General features: G+C 39.6%; 1 protein-coding gene across 1 annotated transcript in view; it reads right to left on the bottom strand.

The window, feature by feature from the left end:
- Positions 1–17,037, bottom strand: part of LOC130580056 (protein kinase C-binding protein NELL1) — a gene marked incomplete at its 5' end in the record, with an annotated part of 133,232 nt that overhangs the window by 52,294 nt on the left and 63,901 nt on the right. The window contains one exon of the mRNA XM_057377318.1: positions 9,656–9,751. Within this exon, the coding sequence (XP_057233301.1) occupies positions 9,656–9,751 (96 nt within the window). The remainder of the gene's footprint in view (positions 1–9,655; positions 9,752–17,037) is intronic.

The raw sequence follows: 17,037 nt of genomic DNA, 5'->3' as shown, positions 1-17,037 counted from the left end.
CCACCAACCAAAACCAGAGAAAGCACTCRGTCTCCTTCCAGGAAATCTAATCACAAACCATTGTAAGTTTTTCCTTACAGTCACTACCAATAATTAAACATYTCTCCCATACTGCAGTACCACCTGTGCTCCAAAATCTTGAATGAAGGAGACCTGTGTAAAACATCTCCAGACTGGAATTCAATCCTGGAAAGTGGTCATGCAAGTAAAATAAACACACTGGCCATACTTARACTGATAAACAGTGCCAATACTTGGATTAAACTCAAGAGAAGAACCAGCCTTCTCCTCACGGCTACAAAGCAATTCCACTTCTGAGTCCAAAAACTTTTATTGGTTTTCAAGGTCAGTGACTTGAACGCAAAAGAAAGGATAGACCCGTCCTGGCAATTAGTTGAAATGCTGTGTTTGAAAATGAGAAACATCTGTTTAATCTCCCTTAAACTGAGTGTGTCTACAGCCCAAGCTGGCAGTGAACCAGCAGCATTTCTGAAGAAGCTGGGGAGCTGCAGCACGTGAGTGAGTGAGGCAGCAGATCCTGACCAGAATGTGAGTGCAGGTGCAGTTTTCTCAGCTCCAAGGGCACCTTTGCTCAGCAGCTGACACGAGGATGGTGTGGTGGSTCTGCAGGAACCTGTGCTGTCCCCRTCAGAGATGGCACTGCTYCCAGGACAGCAATGAGCAGGACAGGGATGGGCTCACCCTCACACTGCACTCCACCTGAGAGTCATTCACATCTGAAACCATTTCCATCAAAAGCTCTAAGGATCCATACCCCAGTGCAGAAATACAGTGACATCAGGACATGGGTGCCACTCCATGTCAGCCAGACAGCTCCTTCAAGTGAGTAATTTCTCTGACTGACATTGCTAAAGAAGGCAGAATTCAATTACCCAGGCTGAAATAGGATACAGGTTCAACTGGATCTTTGATGTGTAGAAGTGTTTGGGGCTTTCATGTCTCATTCAAAAGATAAACGAGCACTGTTCCCAAGATTAGATTGCCAACACACAGAGAATGCCTCTTCAGAAAAAATCAAATAAGAAAGGTAATTTCAGTCTTTCACATATAAACTTTRCCATTTTGTTTGTCTCTGAAATGACTGATCTACTTAGCAGATACTACATGCTGGAAAAAAAATTCTGATCTTGCACGTCTTAAGTAGCAGGAAACTCCAACTATTGAACTGCCTGAGTTGCTCAATCAGAGGTTCCATTCTAAAAGCAAGAAAATGATGGATGTATTTAGGAAGAGCTCTATTTCTGCAAATGTGAAGGACTGAAGAGATTTTTATCATAACATTATAAAAAGTTTGAAAATAACTTTGACATGTAGTTCCTGGAGKTTGAGTATGACTGTTATTTCAGAGTTGCTTCAATCGTAATGGAACCAGCAAAGGAAATATTTAACCAGAACCATACGAATTTCCTTTTATGCTTCAGACCTCCCTTACATTAAGCACAGTGTTATTTTAATATCTTGCACATTCTTTCTCTGGGGACTGGAGGCATGAACAAAACCCTAATAAAAGCAAGAGGAATTTGCACAGTGAGTTAGTGAGCACTGAATCTGAAACAGGCTTTAATGCCACACTTTCTAGGAGACAGATTTGTAAGCTTTTGGGGTACATCATGTACTTTCTGCAGAGAACTGACACATTACTAGCAAARAGACTATGGCCCATAAAAATGCTTCACTTGATACACAAAAAGCCTGGGAGGGGAAAGGACAGTTTCTAAGGTTCCATATCASCCAAACTTCCAATTTCATTTCCTCTCTGTACATACACATGAATGCAATCCTGAAGATAAATTTGTTTTCTTGACTCCAAGCACTGGATTTAATTCAGCAGATTGGGTTGTGGCTTCTTCACTGTAGGGTAGTATTGCTCAATTTATGAAATCTTCCTGACTGTTGAAAGCCATGGGTGTTACTCTTACAAAAACAGATACTCTGAAGGACTGAAATTCAGCAGAACTGTGGATGTTACAAAGGCTATGTCAGTGAAGAGGGGATGACACTCCCTTCAACAAGGGTTTAACTCACATTTTCACCYGACTCCTAAGGCAAAATAATTGGATTAGTTATCCTCATTGTAGGTAAGCTACAATCTACATAAATCACCTACGAAAGTGATTTATCCCATTTTRTTCACCTTCCAAGGATTACATGAAYGGGGACATGATCTCTTCCTCCAAATATCAGCCTAATCAAACCAAGTGGAGGATGCTTTTGTGGTGATTAATTCCTGTCCACATGGGAAGAGATCTTGCCCAAAACTCCCCCAGCTGTGTGTTCTCCCTCCCTTCTGCCCCTTCTCAGCTCCACAGAGAATTCCTGGAAAAAAGTCCATCAATGGCCAGGAGACTCTTATGGCTTCTTCCTGAAAAGGTGGGGTTGTGCTGTCCACATCATTCCCATCCTGAATCCAAACCCAGCTCTGTGCCACTTCCTGGGAAGAAAACGGATCCTACCCTGTTGCTGCTGGCCAAACCACGACAAAAAAGAATAGATACAAAAACACACAAAAGGGGGTGAAAAAAACAGAGAGAAAGAAGAACTTTATTGTGGGACAAGCCTCTTTTATCCACTTTAGCAACCAGAGTATACATTTGTGTCAAACATACATTGGTCAAGAGACAGCTGTTTAATTATTAATCAGAACATAATTGGTGAGTTTGCAAAAGTTATAGTATTAGTAATGCTTATAATTTTCAGCCACCTGTGTTATCAATTCTGCATTCCAATCTGCTTTTCTCAAGGATGCAGCATTCCTCCTCCATGCAGGCTGTTAACATCCTTTTATTTTCCCAGGCCTCAGTCATACACAATAATTGGCTGAGTTTCAGAATCAGGGCTTGTGGGGCCCCTTTACCCTACACTATCCCATTGAAAACCAGAACATCACCCAGTTCATCACCCAGCACGCCCTGTCCCGACTCATCTCACAGCTGGACACTGCTCCAGAAGGATTCTGTGAGGGACAGGATCAAAACTGCTCTTCCAATCCTGAAACAGAAGCTGCACTGCCTTCCCATCAGCCATGAGGAGGTGACCTTGTGGCAGTGGGATGATCAATCAGACAGGARCTTCCCTCTCTGATTTCACACTGCCCATGGCTGACACTGGCACTGTCCCTGAATCCCTTCCCAGGAGTGCCAAGCAGGACCTTCTCCACCATTTTTCCTGCTATTGAGAGCAGATTAACAGGGCTGGAGTTTCCTGGAAAGTCCAAGCTCTTCCTGTCAAGTTGGATACAGCTGGAGAACACTGAAGCCAGTTGGCTTTCTCCATTCCCTTCACTTCTCAGAGTATTTCTCAAAAAGAATTTGGTTTCTTGTGCTGGTTCTGATGCATGAGGCATTTCCCCTCACTACACCTTGATTAACTTCAATGAGATCMCTCATGAAATATGTTAGCATTCACCATATTGAACTCCAGCAGAAACATGGCTCCACATAGTAAAAACTCTCATCAGAGTTGTTCAAAATTTCTTAAGAGATTGAATTCTCTACTGAGTTTGAACAGGAGCATAATCCTAGATTAGCCAGTTCGATCAAGGAGTTCAGAATGGCATATTCATCATTAGTAACTTCAAGTTACACAGATTTTTCCATGCAAAAACAACACTCTAGGTGCTCTTTTATTTCACCAGAGCCTCTTATTATTCATTTCACCTAATTCAGCTGCACCAGATCCTAAGGCTTCCATTCAGGTRAAGTTCCCATTGAAGCCAAGAGGATTTCTGTGTTAAAAATTTTAAGTACCTCTCTATGCCTGCTTGAGCTTTATTGAGTCTGGAGTTTTATTTCTAGGTTATCAGCACATTTAAATATTCATGGTTGATTCTCCACTCCAGAGCTCGCTATTAATAAGAAAAAGTAAGGTGGCAAAGAGCTTATTATACTCAGTAATGTTCCTAAATAGTGCCTGTAGCTGGACTGCCTGAGGTAGCTTTTATTCAGTTTTTAGCTCATCTACTACCTAATTCTGGTTCATGTCTGTAGAAGTGATGTAGGCACCTGAATGAAAAAAAGTTTTTTTTAAAAAAGGGGTCCCAATGTCCTGGCAAACGAAGTTATAAATTAGCATTACTGCGCTGCACTCAAAAGCAGAATTGCTGGGGTTTTTTTAAATTACAGTAAAGTGAGATGTCATTTGTAGTTAATTCACCATGAAGTTGGTATTTTAAAGCAATGTCTTTTCTCTACATCTCACATCACAAGGAAGGCTTCATATATGGAAACTTCTGAGTTGCAAAATGGAAATTTCATTAACACGTGAATATTTGCCCAGAATTTTGAACATTCTRCAGCTCTCTGTTTTCTTTAAATAGRTTCAGTGGTGATTCTGSCACTTGAAACCAATTTAAATCCCACTGCTTGGGTGCTTAGAATGCAAGAGGAACCTGAAGCAGATATGGCTGCACGGGGAAGGTGTGGGAGATGTTCTGGGGATAAACTGGATGGATGCTAAGGCAGGGACTGAGCACTCCATGAAAGAACCAAAGCAACACAGACTCTAACAGAGAACCAGTGCCTCATTTTGAGCATGGCTTTTTGCACAAAATTTGGCCATCTAGGCTCTCAGCTGTGGGAATTTCAGCAGGAACACAGGGCTTTTCCACTTATTTGGACTTTGCTGCTAGGTCTAAACATGATGCTCCTCCTGTAGGAGTTAATTAGAACTTATGGATGAATAAACATCCAACACTGTGTAGCATCAGACAAAACAAACAAGGAAAACAGGACGTCCTAGGATAGCTGAGTATTTATATTCCTATCATCTGCTTATGTTAGAGGAAAGGTAAATAACCCTTCTGTAACTATACATTAGTTGAGACTGCTCTGGTTTGTTTTGTGGTGTTCCACAGACCCAAAGACCTGCCCGTAACAAGCTACATAGGAACATAAAAATATTACATAAAAAAAACCACAACAAACCACCACCAGCAACAAAAAACCACCACCCCAAACCCAGTGTCTGCTTAGTGTTTTTTCCTGGCTTTTAAAATCAAACTATTGCAGCATATGAGGCAGAGTAAGCACGGATGAGTTGTTTCCTCATGTGATGGTCAGCTGGGTGATGACTGACACTGAGACAGAACAACCTTTTCTTCCATTGAGAGTTACTTGTTGATTCACAGACAGATGTTCTCTTGATCCTCAGAGAYGGCCTCACTCTGATTTTTCCAGTAAATATTCTTTCATCTATTCCCTGACACCTTTACCAATGACAGCTTTGCTTTTTTCCATCACATTAAGATATCACCCCTTGCCACTCTGCAAGAAGCACCGCTGGGGCAAACGCTGCCAACAGCTTGGCAGCAAATGGAGCAGGACAGCCTCAGCCACCTGGAACATCTGCCTTCTGTGGGTCTGTCACACCCCCAGAGTGACATTTCAACCACAGCTGCTGCTTTCTGGAACAAGCTGAGCATCACTCGYTTCTCTCCTCTTGTCTCACACCACCCCAGCTTTGCCTCACCTCGGAATTAGAGGCTTCACAAAGAATCTCATGCAAAGCCTTGCGCCCACAGCTGCACAGCTGGTTTGTTTCCCAAAATAGTGGMAGCTTCTAAACGAACTAAACCTCACAGCTTATTTTACAAAAGATCACAGATAGGGAGTTTTGACATTTAGCTTACTGTACTCGTGGAAAAATCTCCTTCTCTGTTTTGCTTTGGTTTTTATTTGCTCATTAAAAAAAAAAAAAAAAAACCAGACTGAAATGTCTCTGATAGACACATGCCTAAAGATTGAGCCAGCTTAAGAATCAAAGAAATGGCACATAGAAATACAATTCTCACACTTTTTTCCAACTGTAGGCTCTGCAGGAATAGAGYCTGTAGGGAGTTATACCCAAAGGACTGCAGAAGACAATACATTCCAGAAGAAGCAATTTAAGAGACAAGAACACAAAGAAGTTATGCAGCTTTTTAGACAACAACTGCAGATACTGCTGACTGTGATGACACAAATCAGCTAAAGACCTCCTCATTTCCATCACCTAACATCTCTTTCTGAAGATGTAAGCACAGCAACATTTCATTACACATCTGTGAAATCAGTGAGGTGCTGAAGAATCCATATATAACTAGTGCAACACAGCAAGTCTTGATTTACTTACCTGCAGTATAATTAATAGGATGCAAAGCACATTTCTCAGCCATTGTACATACTGAAAAATGACCTCTCACCCCAATATTAGATAATTTGCAGGCACAGCCCAAAACATCATGAAAAAGAACCCCTTAGTAATTTTCACATCCTGATGCTGYGAACCTGTCCACAAAACCAGCATTAAAGCTCCACTGACCTGTGGCTCATCCACAGACAGAAAAAAAGCAGCTCAATGAATGACCCAGAGTTTTTCTGCTTTAAAGGCTGCAAAAATATGAGATGGATAGAAAACTGGGGCACTTGAGTTCATGCTGCCAGTATTCTCACAGAGTACTGCATTTGCACTCCTCTCTGCACACCAAAATGTCTCAGAATCCTTTAACAGGGATCCCTGCCAAGGATGCCCCTGGGTTCAAGCCCATGGTGTTACACACAGTTAAGGATGCCTTTCTCCAGGTGAGCCATCATGCTGGAATCATACAGCAGTGTCCCTAAGAATTCCAACATCAAAGATTCCCAACACAAGTATCACAACTGTGTTAAGTACAGTCAAATGGTAATGATCACAGAGATCACYGATTTCAGCCCTGGCCAGMAAAACACAAAATGAACAGAGAAGTGATCTGAMTACAGAGTAAGATCCTAAGTATCACAAAAATTCAGCTAGAAGCATCAAGCACATACTTTAAGAAACAGCATTATAAAGAATGGATGGAGAAAGGAATTACTCGACAGTATTTGTGAATATCATTTGCAGTTCACCTTCAAAAAGGAAAGATAGCCCCACAATTCTTCTGATGATTTCTCATGTCAGCCAAAGCGACTGGCAAGAGGTAATTCTTCTCAGCAGCATGCTGAATTATGTATCTGTACATAAGCCTTAAATGTGTATTTTAATTTCACCTGAGTAAATTACCRGTATAAATCCTACCCTTCTCAAATATCTCTGAATTTCTAATTAACTTAATATCATAATTTCCACCAGGCAGTCAGAAACGATGAATAACATATGATTCATATTCAGAAGTAAACACACCTGCTTTTCAACAACATTTCTAATTACTGGCTCATTTTACCCTTTACACTGAAGCCAATTTGGGTCATACTGTTTTTAGCTGGTGACGAGTCCTTTCAGCTCACAAATAATGCATAAAAAGTTGCTGTGTTGTCAGTTTGAAGGACATTTTCACATGCACTGTGGCAAATTGAATACATTACCAAAACASATCATTTTACTTCTGATATGCCTCACTTCCCTATGAGCTAACACCAGACAAGGCTTTGCCAAAGAATATTTAGGCTCAGATTTGAAGTGTTGTCCCATTATTTCACTGTCTTAGGTCTGTATCATAATGACTGAGGGAGTGGTAGCATACACTAAATAAAACAAAGTGCTTATTTCTAATGTTAAAGATAGCAGGAGAACTAACAAACATGGGGCTTGAATGCTTAGGAGCACTTTAAAAACGGCAGCAAACTGCAGGAAAGCCTTTACTGAGCTGCCTCCTGGCCCTGAAAGCACTACATCTTTTAGGAGAAATCAGTGAAGCAAAAGGAACCCTGCTTCAAAGGTGGTTGGTYCATCACCTCTCCACTCTGAACATTTACTCTGGCCAGAAAATGCACCTTCAGGAGACTGAAGCTGTTCTCACACAGACCTGATGTGCACTTGGCCACTGAAACACACATAAGACCTATCTGCTGAAGCTGTCAAACCCTCCAACACCCCTAAAATGTGACAAATTCTCATACACAAAACCCTGTTCATTCTCAGACCAGCTTGTATGTCAGATTTCTCAAAGTTAGCATCATTATCTTGATTTGTAGCATACTGGTAAACTCTATACATCTTCAAAGAAAAAAATAAACTGACTTGTGGTTCAAGTTATATAGATTTTACTCACAGAAGCTATCTCCTTCTGACATCTACCTCTAAATTGCTTGATATAATGAGAGTACCATACCTGCCATGCTTCCTTTAGCTGGTGTGCTAACTCATATTGCAGATCAAAACAATACAAAAGACATGAAAAACACAGGAGTCAAAAACGGTTATGTCCTCCATTTATCAATTTTAAACCATCGCTTCAACAGTTTAGAGAATCTGTGCTCTAGATATGAAAGTCCCTTTACAGCTGYAAGAAGAAAGAATGTTCTGAGATCCCTGGGTGAAAGAATCACAAGGCAGARGAGCTGAAATGTGGCCCGAAATCCTTCAGACAACTCAGGTATTGGTTTCGGAGTTCCTGTTGTCACATCCTATAGGGTGGACAGCCACAGTGGGTAGGGCTTGGAGGGGCAAAATTCTTGCATTTCTTCCCCATGATATTGCCATTGAATTGATATTGCCCAATGCTGAATGGCAGAAGATTTTAGAGGTTTTTTTCCTATTTAAAACAAATGACCCAAAGGCTACAGGCAAAAAAAAAAATTAAGTACTCAGGTTTATTCTAGATGAGGTGAAAATATTAATGTCCTAGTTCATTCTTAAATAATAATAAACAGTGCTGACAACTAGAAACTGTGGGCTTTTAGTATACAGTGATTTGACTRCATCCATAAAAGTAGTTAGCAGTTTTCAGAAGCTACTTAAAGCAGATTTATTGACAACTGGGCTTAAGTGACTTTAATAAACACAGATTACTGCACAATCTCTGGGTTATAAGTGGTTCCACTAATTTAACTGTAACATTTATTTCTCTGGTTTCATTTTTTYCTTCRTGWAAAAATTCACCAATTATAAWCTCATCCATACTACAGCATACAACCTGCATTAACAATCCACTTCATATCCAAAAATAAATACAAGTGCAAGCAGTTAATTAGCAAACATGCAGTGCAAAAAGCTCCCACCATCGACTTAGTTAAGTGACATATAACCTAAATAAATACAAACAAAAACAAAAACTCAAATCTGCTATATAAACAAACGAGTAGGAGTCATACATGGAGTTTAGTGAGATCCCTTTCTCCTCATTTAAGGCAGACAAGGAACCAGCTCTTTGTGAAATGAACTGAAATGTGGAACTGCAAAGCTGTCAGAAGCAGATCTTGGAAAAGAAAAATCTGGGAACAGGCAGAATCTAATCATGACTAGTGAGATATCTTTGAATAGGTGGTGATTCTGTAAAAACTGTGACTTAGAAACAAATCAAATCTTAATAATTCAACAGCTTGAAGTGAAYAGCAAGCATCCAAATTCAGGTCGAATTTGCAAAACAGATTCAGGAAAAGCCGAAGCAAACCTTAAGCTTGCACCACAGGAAACCAACCGGTGGAGCAAATATTTTTCATTTTATGTCCCTTCTAATTAACTGTGAGTGCACACTGGAAGCAAAAGCAGATACATCCCTGACCAAATTCAACATGGAAAGTTTTAGGCAAGACTAACTTTCGGTGAAGGAGAGGCAGAAATGGAACAGTCACATCTTCAATGGAGAGAAAATATCAAACAGAATGAAAGAATGGAAAGTAATTACTTCTTCCATATATCATATTTCTCATTACCTAAGGAGTTTGTCAGTAAACTTTACCTTTCTCACAATGACTYCCAGTGAATCCAGAAGGGCAGAGACATTTGTTGGGGGCTACACAAGTTCCACCATATCTGCACCCTTCTTCACAGAACGCTGCAAGATAAAAGGAAAAGGTGAGTCATACTTCATTTCTTTTTAAACATACATTTGTAGGATAATAAGCAAAACATCTAAACTCAAGCAATTAACAGAATTCAGCACATTAAAATTCAGTCCACCTGCAAACACAAAGAGAAGTAACTCACTAAAATGACAAGAAGAAAAATCTCACATTACACTGCAGGCAAACCACCTCACCAATAAAAGATTAGTGACCATCTGGAAGAAGAAGAGAGGAAAAAATACATTGTATAATTTTAATGGGGCTGATAATCTTTCAATTAAACCAAATATGCATATGACAACCATAATGCTGTGTTAATCCACAGAAAACAGGCTGGTCAGATGGTGTTAAATACTGTGTGCTTTGCTTCTACTGCACCAGAATGTCTGTAAACACACAGTATTTTGCTTTTWAAATTTTTATTTCCAAGTGTAAAGTATGTTTCATGGAATTGAGAGATCAAACAGMGTGAGGGTCATGACTGAAATGGTGAGAAGGGCTCAACTCCAACACAATGCCTCTCCTGAGGTGTGATTGTTGATGGAGCAATAGTGAAGTACTTTAGAAGTGTATCTGGCCAATAACCAGGATCTGAAGCAGCTGCTGGATCTCCTCTTTTCCTCTGAGCGCTCTGTGATGTTCCTTTTGCTCACAGCCAGCTTGGCAGAAGCGTGCAAGAAGTCTGCTTACTGTTAATGTTACCTTTTTAAATTTCTTTTTGTGTGATCAAGCCGTGGAACTGTGGTCAGGAGAGGAGAGGTCAAGCACCAGGACACTTCCCTACTTTGTGCTTCACTTCAGCAAAACCTTTGCTACAGCCAAGCCCTACCCCTGACACACTCCCTCCCCTCCCAAAATTTACTGAACTTCACAAGTGACTGAGTGGGTCTGACTGCACTTAGGAGAGAAGTCACAATTAATATTTAAACAGCAGCTCKCTGCATCTAAGCTAATAACAGATTTGCAAAGTGTTCCCTGCAAGCTAAAATMACAGATGGAGCGTTGGCAAAGAGATGTTACAAATGCTATGAAAAGGCTTCAAGTGCTAGATAACAGGAGAAATGTTTAAGATTTATTTTCCCATGCACTAAAAAGAAAAATAAAGYGAACAGAGTTCTAGGCATTAAAAAGAATTTTTTTTGCAACTGTTAACCACTTAGAGGCAAAAAAGCAGATGATTGTATCTCATGACTGAACTGACACRCATGCCTGCCTTGCTGTAAATACATAATTCATGGCATGCCATGCTGTTTCATGGAGAAAAATGCTGAAGTGCTTCAGAGAAGACACAGCAGAACATCAGCAGCACTCCTGGAGCAAGGCAGTGGTGTGGAGAAAGCACAGTCACACTTCCTCCTCATCAATRCACACACTCCATATGGGAATCCTCTAAAATACATCTATTCTGGAGCCAGCCAATTTCTGAATGAGGAGAAATATGGCTTAAGAGTAGTATTTTATTTTTTTGCATATAAATATTTGTAAGAAAGTGTAACTCTGCAGAAAGTACTGGTATGAAATACAACTCAAAATATATAAAACCTATGACAAGACTAAAAGGATTCCTTCCAGAGCTCTTGAAAGAATGTTTACCCACTTCTAGTCTCAGCATTCTCAGAGAAGGTGCAAGGTAAATCCTACATTTACACATTTTCTGGTTTGAAATTGTGAGTAAACAGAGACTGTTGTGAAGCAGTAGTACATTTCTGCACAACATCAAAAGAAGCAGAATTTGTGGCAGAGMAGACATGAAGGAAAAATAAAGAAAAATATTGGCACAAACCATGAATAGTTCATCCTTGATATAYCCCACATTACACTGGGAAAGAGCTACATGAGGATCTTCAAAGAAWTTGTAAAGGGCTTAAAAAAGATGATGTTTGTTGTGTATAGCAATTATTCACAGAATGTTATTGGTGCTGATAGAGATGGGAAGGTAAGAGAGCTTCAGCTGGAGCTCTCAGTGCTTTCTTTGTCAGAATAATGGGTACTACCAACTCAGTAACATGAAATACCTGCTTCTGAAAATAAATCCTGTCAGGAGGGCAGCAGAGTAAGGTGATSTTTTCTACTATTCTCTTTCAGGATTTCTAGCAAGGAAAGGCTTATGAGACAGGGCTGGTCATGTAAAAGATTTTCCCCTTAGAACTTCTGTGTTATGTCAGTGCACTGGCCAAAATCTTTCTATTCCTTCCCACACMTATACCTCCTCTGTTCATGTTCAAACGTGCTAGCACTTACTTTTATCCTTATATCTCACATCTTAGCAAATTGTAGGGAAAAAAAAAAACCCCAAACCTACAGTATCTGTTCAGGGACACCCTGAGGAACTGTTGCACTACAGCTTGCTGTGAGAAAATGCTATGAAAAAGCTTCAAGTGCTAAATAACAGAAGAAACAATTAAGATTTATTTTCAAATGCACTAAAAAGAAAAATAAAGTGAATAGAGTTCTAGGCACTAAAAAGAATAACAATTACCAGTTGCTCAGGTGACTCTGCCCTGCCCAGGAGTCACCCAGATGTTGGATGAAGATGAGGAAGAAGCTGACTAACGGCTGTAGGACAGAATTCAACTCTCCTTTTCAATTTTTGAGGATGCTGAAAGATCCTGCACAATACAGAYTAACTCTGCTTGTCTTTGTTGATTAGGCTTTGGTGGGTTTGTGGGATGTGGTTCATTCTTACATTTTTATGCAAGAGAAGAAAACCCCGAGGATGAGTGCCAGCATTATCCTGCTGCTTCCCAGATGGTTCCTCCACAAACCCTCTCACTCCTGCATCGTAGGCTTGCAGGAAACAGATCATCAAACCCTCAGAATACCATTWAAAAAATCACACTGAAGGCTACTGTCCTTAACTGCTAAAAAAGGAACTCGCAGTTCCATATGCAGTACTGAGAGCACTACTCTGAATATTAAAAATGCTCAAYACCTCTAATAATAGGTTTCAATTACATTTCAATACACAGTTTCACTCGCTAGCAATTTTACCAAACTTCACTTATTTGAACTCTTCTCTCTAATAGTCCTGCCTCTGGCTGAAGCCTTTTAGAACATTTTTCTCCAAATTAATTCATTTCCAATAATGAGATTTTTCTTTTATCGCATTAGCGGAAGAAATTAAATAAAATCCTTCCATTCCCTCTCTACCTCTGCCTGATGGACAAGAGAACCCAACAGGGAGCAGGTCAGTGACTGAGTAGGAAACCTGCTGTCTCTGAAATTATCTGCAGGCTGGCAACCTTGATAAAAAGGAGAGCAGTTACTGAATTTACCATAAATGTTTTATCAGGAAAATTAAGTGAAGATGCCATTGGGGTAAAGTCTACACAAGTAAACTTGCATTGTTTAGAGGATTATTCAGTATTCTGCATGGAAAAGAAACAATCTATGGATTTCAGGAGGCTTCTGCCAAAGGGAACAGATCTCTYCAAAGCCAACAGATTTCTTCTTCCAAAATAAAAGCCTCTATTATATAAAGACCTTTCCTAAATAGACATAATTTCTCTGCGAAGGAGGAATTTTATTTTTGATGCACATCCTCTTTGATGATGAATCTGCAGAGAACAGAAACAGCCAAAAATATAAGTCTGCTGACATGTCATTTTTGTGATGATGTTGGAGGGACGGGGGAGTCTCACTGCAGAAAGTCTCACTGCTCCACAAAGAGCAGCATGAAAGCCCCACGCTCCTGGACATGCACARCGTGCATTATTCTGCTTTTTGGATGGTAACACAGTACACTGCCCCACTGGGCTACCATGGCAAAGCAGATGCTGAGCGTGGAACCCTCAAATTTAGCAAACACTTCTCACTCTCAAGTGTGATACAGTGGATATTTATTATTATATTACAACATTATTAATAATATTATATATTTATAATTATATTATAACAAAACTTTTATACTTGAACATATAAAAATACTTTCATAAAAGAAAATAAATAAATTAAACCAAATAATTATTCCATAAATTTAAAGGACTGTKATTCAACTCTGAAGAGATACAAAGGTCACCTTCCCAAATAAATCATAAATATTCAGTATGATTTTTTGATATACTAAATGGATGTGAACAAAGGGACATGCAAGGAAGGCAAGGAAGGGGTCAAGCACAGACTGCCTGGGTAAACAAAAATAAGCATCTTTGGAAGAGAGATGGGCTCGTGTGACTAAATGAGGAATTTGATAATCAATTGATGGGAGGACGGCAGTTTCATTAGCTGATTGGATTTACTCAGACAAGCACACACAGGGTGCAGTTGGTGACAATCCAACTCTGGAAGCCTGAACAACAATCAGAAGACAACAGCAGCTCAGGAGGGTTTAGAGACAGCTGAGAAAGTGAAGAGAGAGCACACAAATAAAATCAGGGAGCAGCAGAGGCTCAGCTCCTTTTCTCTGTACTCAAGTGTGACACTACCACCCATAAAAGCACAAAACTCTTTTTGGTTCAGTGAACTACATCCATGGGACACAGGGCACGACTTATTTCACAGCCAGTCTGCCAAATGCCACCACAGCCCTTTCACAGCTGGCTGGAGGCAGAGAAGGGCAAATCTGGCAGGAATGAACTTTGGGTGAAAAACCATCCCAGAAAATGTTCTTCCCATGTGCTGGAGCAAAAAGGGGAATGTGGGTCAGTCTGGCAGTCAGGATGCAAACACATCTGAGACTGGAAGACAAACCCTCAGCTGAGCAGTCTCACTTTTGTGAGGGGTTTCCAACACAATTTATACTTTTGATTTTTTGTGTTGTATGTAGGAGGGTTATTCACTTCAGGAAAAGCCTATAAATCTCAGGTCTTCTATGAGCTGATTGTAAAGTTATTATTCCTGAATTATTTTTCTAGAAGAGGTACTTTGCAAATGTAATTAGCACTACTGCTGCCTAGTGCAGTCAAAATCCCAAATCCTGGCAGTACAAGATGGGTATGAGAGCTAAGTCTGAACAAAGATCAATGAATTCAGAATTTAGGCTTGGGGATGGGGGTTTTTCAAAGCACTCAGCAAAGCACGAAGGAATTCCTTCAAATTTGGCAGGCAACACACAGTGAAAGATAGAACACAGTCCMTAGAAGGATTATAAAGAATAACAAATATATCAGGAAGAAATTACATCAAATGTATTGAATACAGGAACACACACACACTGTGTGTTAGTCTGTGTGTTGATGTATACATCTGCATGCTATATAATATTTATCAAAGTGGTGAGCTGATATTTTAGAGTTTGTCACTCAGCAGATTTTAGAGTTTGTCATTTCAGCAGATGCAGCAGTGAATCTTTCTGAGTTCCCAGAGCACTGTCACACAGYGCTGGCAAAATTAAGATTGAGGTGAATTTGGAAGGCTGAGCATATCYCTCAGAAGGCTCTGAACTCTGAGCAGTGGGTCCTTTCTTTTCTGTTGTATGATGCTAAATTCCCCTGGTGCTTGGTGTTTTGCTTGACTGATCTGTAATCAGGCTGTGGCCATTTGTGGGCAAGCAGCAACCATTCATCTGGATGTTTTCAGGGTGGGCTCAAGCWCTGTTTGGCTGGAAATGCTGAATTTTTTTTGAAAAATGAAACCTATACTCCTTAAAATTAGCACAATGAATCACAGTGATAAATACTAATAATTTCCTTTGTACTACCCCAATAACGGAGCTTACTTCTGAATGTAAGTTACCCACCATGATTAATACTTTCCACCTAAAATCTTTTCTAARTGAACAAACAAGTTCTATTTAATTTAATTAATTCAGAAAGCAYATTGAATAGACAGAATCTGTCCCTTCTGTTCTACTGGTAAAATGACAGACACAAAACCCTTATTAATGCCAACCTTATATTATGGCTCTGAGGACAGATATTATATATAATTTTCAAAACTATATTTGAAAAAGATCAATAGAAGCAGCAAGACACAAAAGCAATATAATAAAATTTGCCCTGTGATATATTAGGCTTTTGAAAGCATCTCTCACATCCCCAGATGAATCTGTGCTAAATGAATATTCCTGTTRCCATTTTACTGCTCTGCTTCCTCAAGGCTAGACTCTTCAATATTTTTAGTGCCCCATTTTAAGCCAACTGCAGCTGTCTCTCCAGTAACCTAATAATAAGCCTGACAAAATGGAGCAGAACACTTCTTGCACAAACCATTCCAACACCATCCTTCAAAATTCAAGTCAACAGTTTAAACGGCACAGCCAAACTGAAATTTACTTTRAGAAATGACATGACACATGGCACTACTGCAGCTTTTCTTTGCATCACATAAATGTGCTTGTTACACTCCCTGTTAGTTTTAACAAATGGGTATAGAATAATTTATATTTACAAACATAACACAGTTTCTTTAGAAATCAGGAATGCTTAACCAATCCTAAGTTAAGAATAAAGCAGCATGTTCCAGAAGCACAACAGAAGCATTTTCTCTTGCCTGATCTGTTATCACAACTTTAGAAAGACCCTGTTTCCAATCTCATTGAACTCACTGAAAAAAAGCTGAATTCAACAACAGCACGTGCAATCCAAGGTCTGCTTGACATTAGTGCAGTGCGTGGAATATTCAGACAACATTAAAATAATTTCCCAGCAACATTTATTTTACAGATCTCTCATCCCAGTGTTCCAATCCATACAAGAACAGTCTGTAGACACATTGAGCAGAAGAACAGCTGGATTACCCCTAATGTAACAGGTACACACTGTTAATTCACTCTCCTTGCCAATAAAACAGAGGCCAGTGAGGAGCATTCTGTCTCCATGCAAGAGATTCACTCTACATTGCTAAATAAAAATCTAWCCCAGCACCCTCAATAACTGTGCAGTATGAAAAACACCAGAATGCTCAATAAGCTGTAACAAAAATGCCTACAATGTTAATAAAACATTRTATTAAAGTAATTCTCGATGTGAGGAATGCTATCTTTTGAAATTGTACAGAAACTTTAAGAAAGCATTTCCAGTCACGGATGGAAGTGAGGATGCTGTTTGTGTGCAATCATAGCCTCTAAAATCTTACATTCAGCAATTTCTTTAAGGTTACTGGTACCTTATTGCTAACATAATTGAATCTGAAAAAAAACTCTTGTTTTGATAGCTGCACAAAATCTGCAACAGCAAATCAAGGAATTASTGGTAGCATTTAACAATCTGAAGGTGACATTACTGGGACGGAGAAGATGAATATGGGGAAAAAATGACAATGGAATTTTCAGGTCTGGATGTAAAGAAAATAATTTACAAAAACATTAAGAGACCTTGAGCTGTTTCTTTTTAAAAAG

The sequence above is a fragment of the Malurus melanocephalus genome, unplaced genomic scaffold, assembly GCF_030028575.1.
Source record: "Malurus melanocephalus ecotype Western Australia unplaced genomic scaffold, MMel_1.1 scaffold_310, whole genome shotgun sequence".
NCBI lineage: Eukaryota > Metazoa > Chordata > Aves > Passeriformes > Maluridae > Malurus > Malurus melanocephalus.
This window is presented reverse-complemented; position numbering and strand designations above follow the sequence as displayed.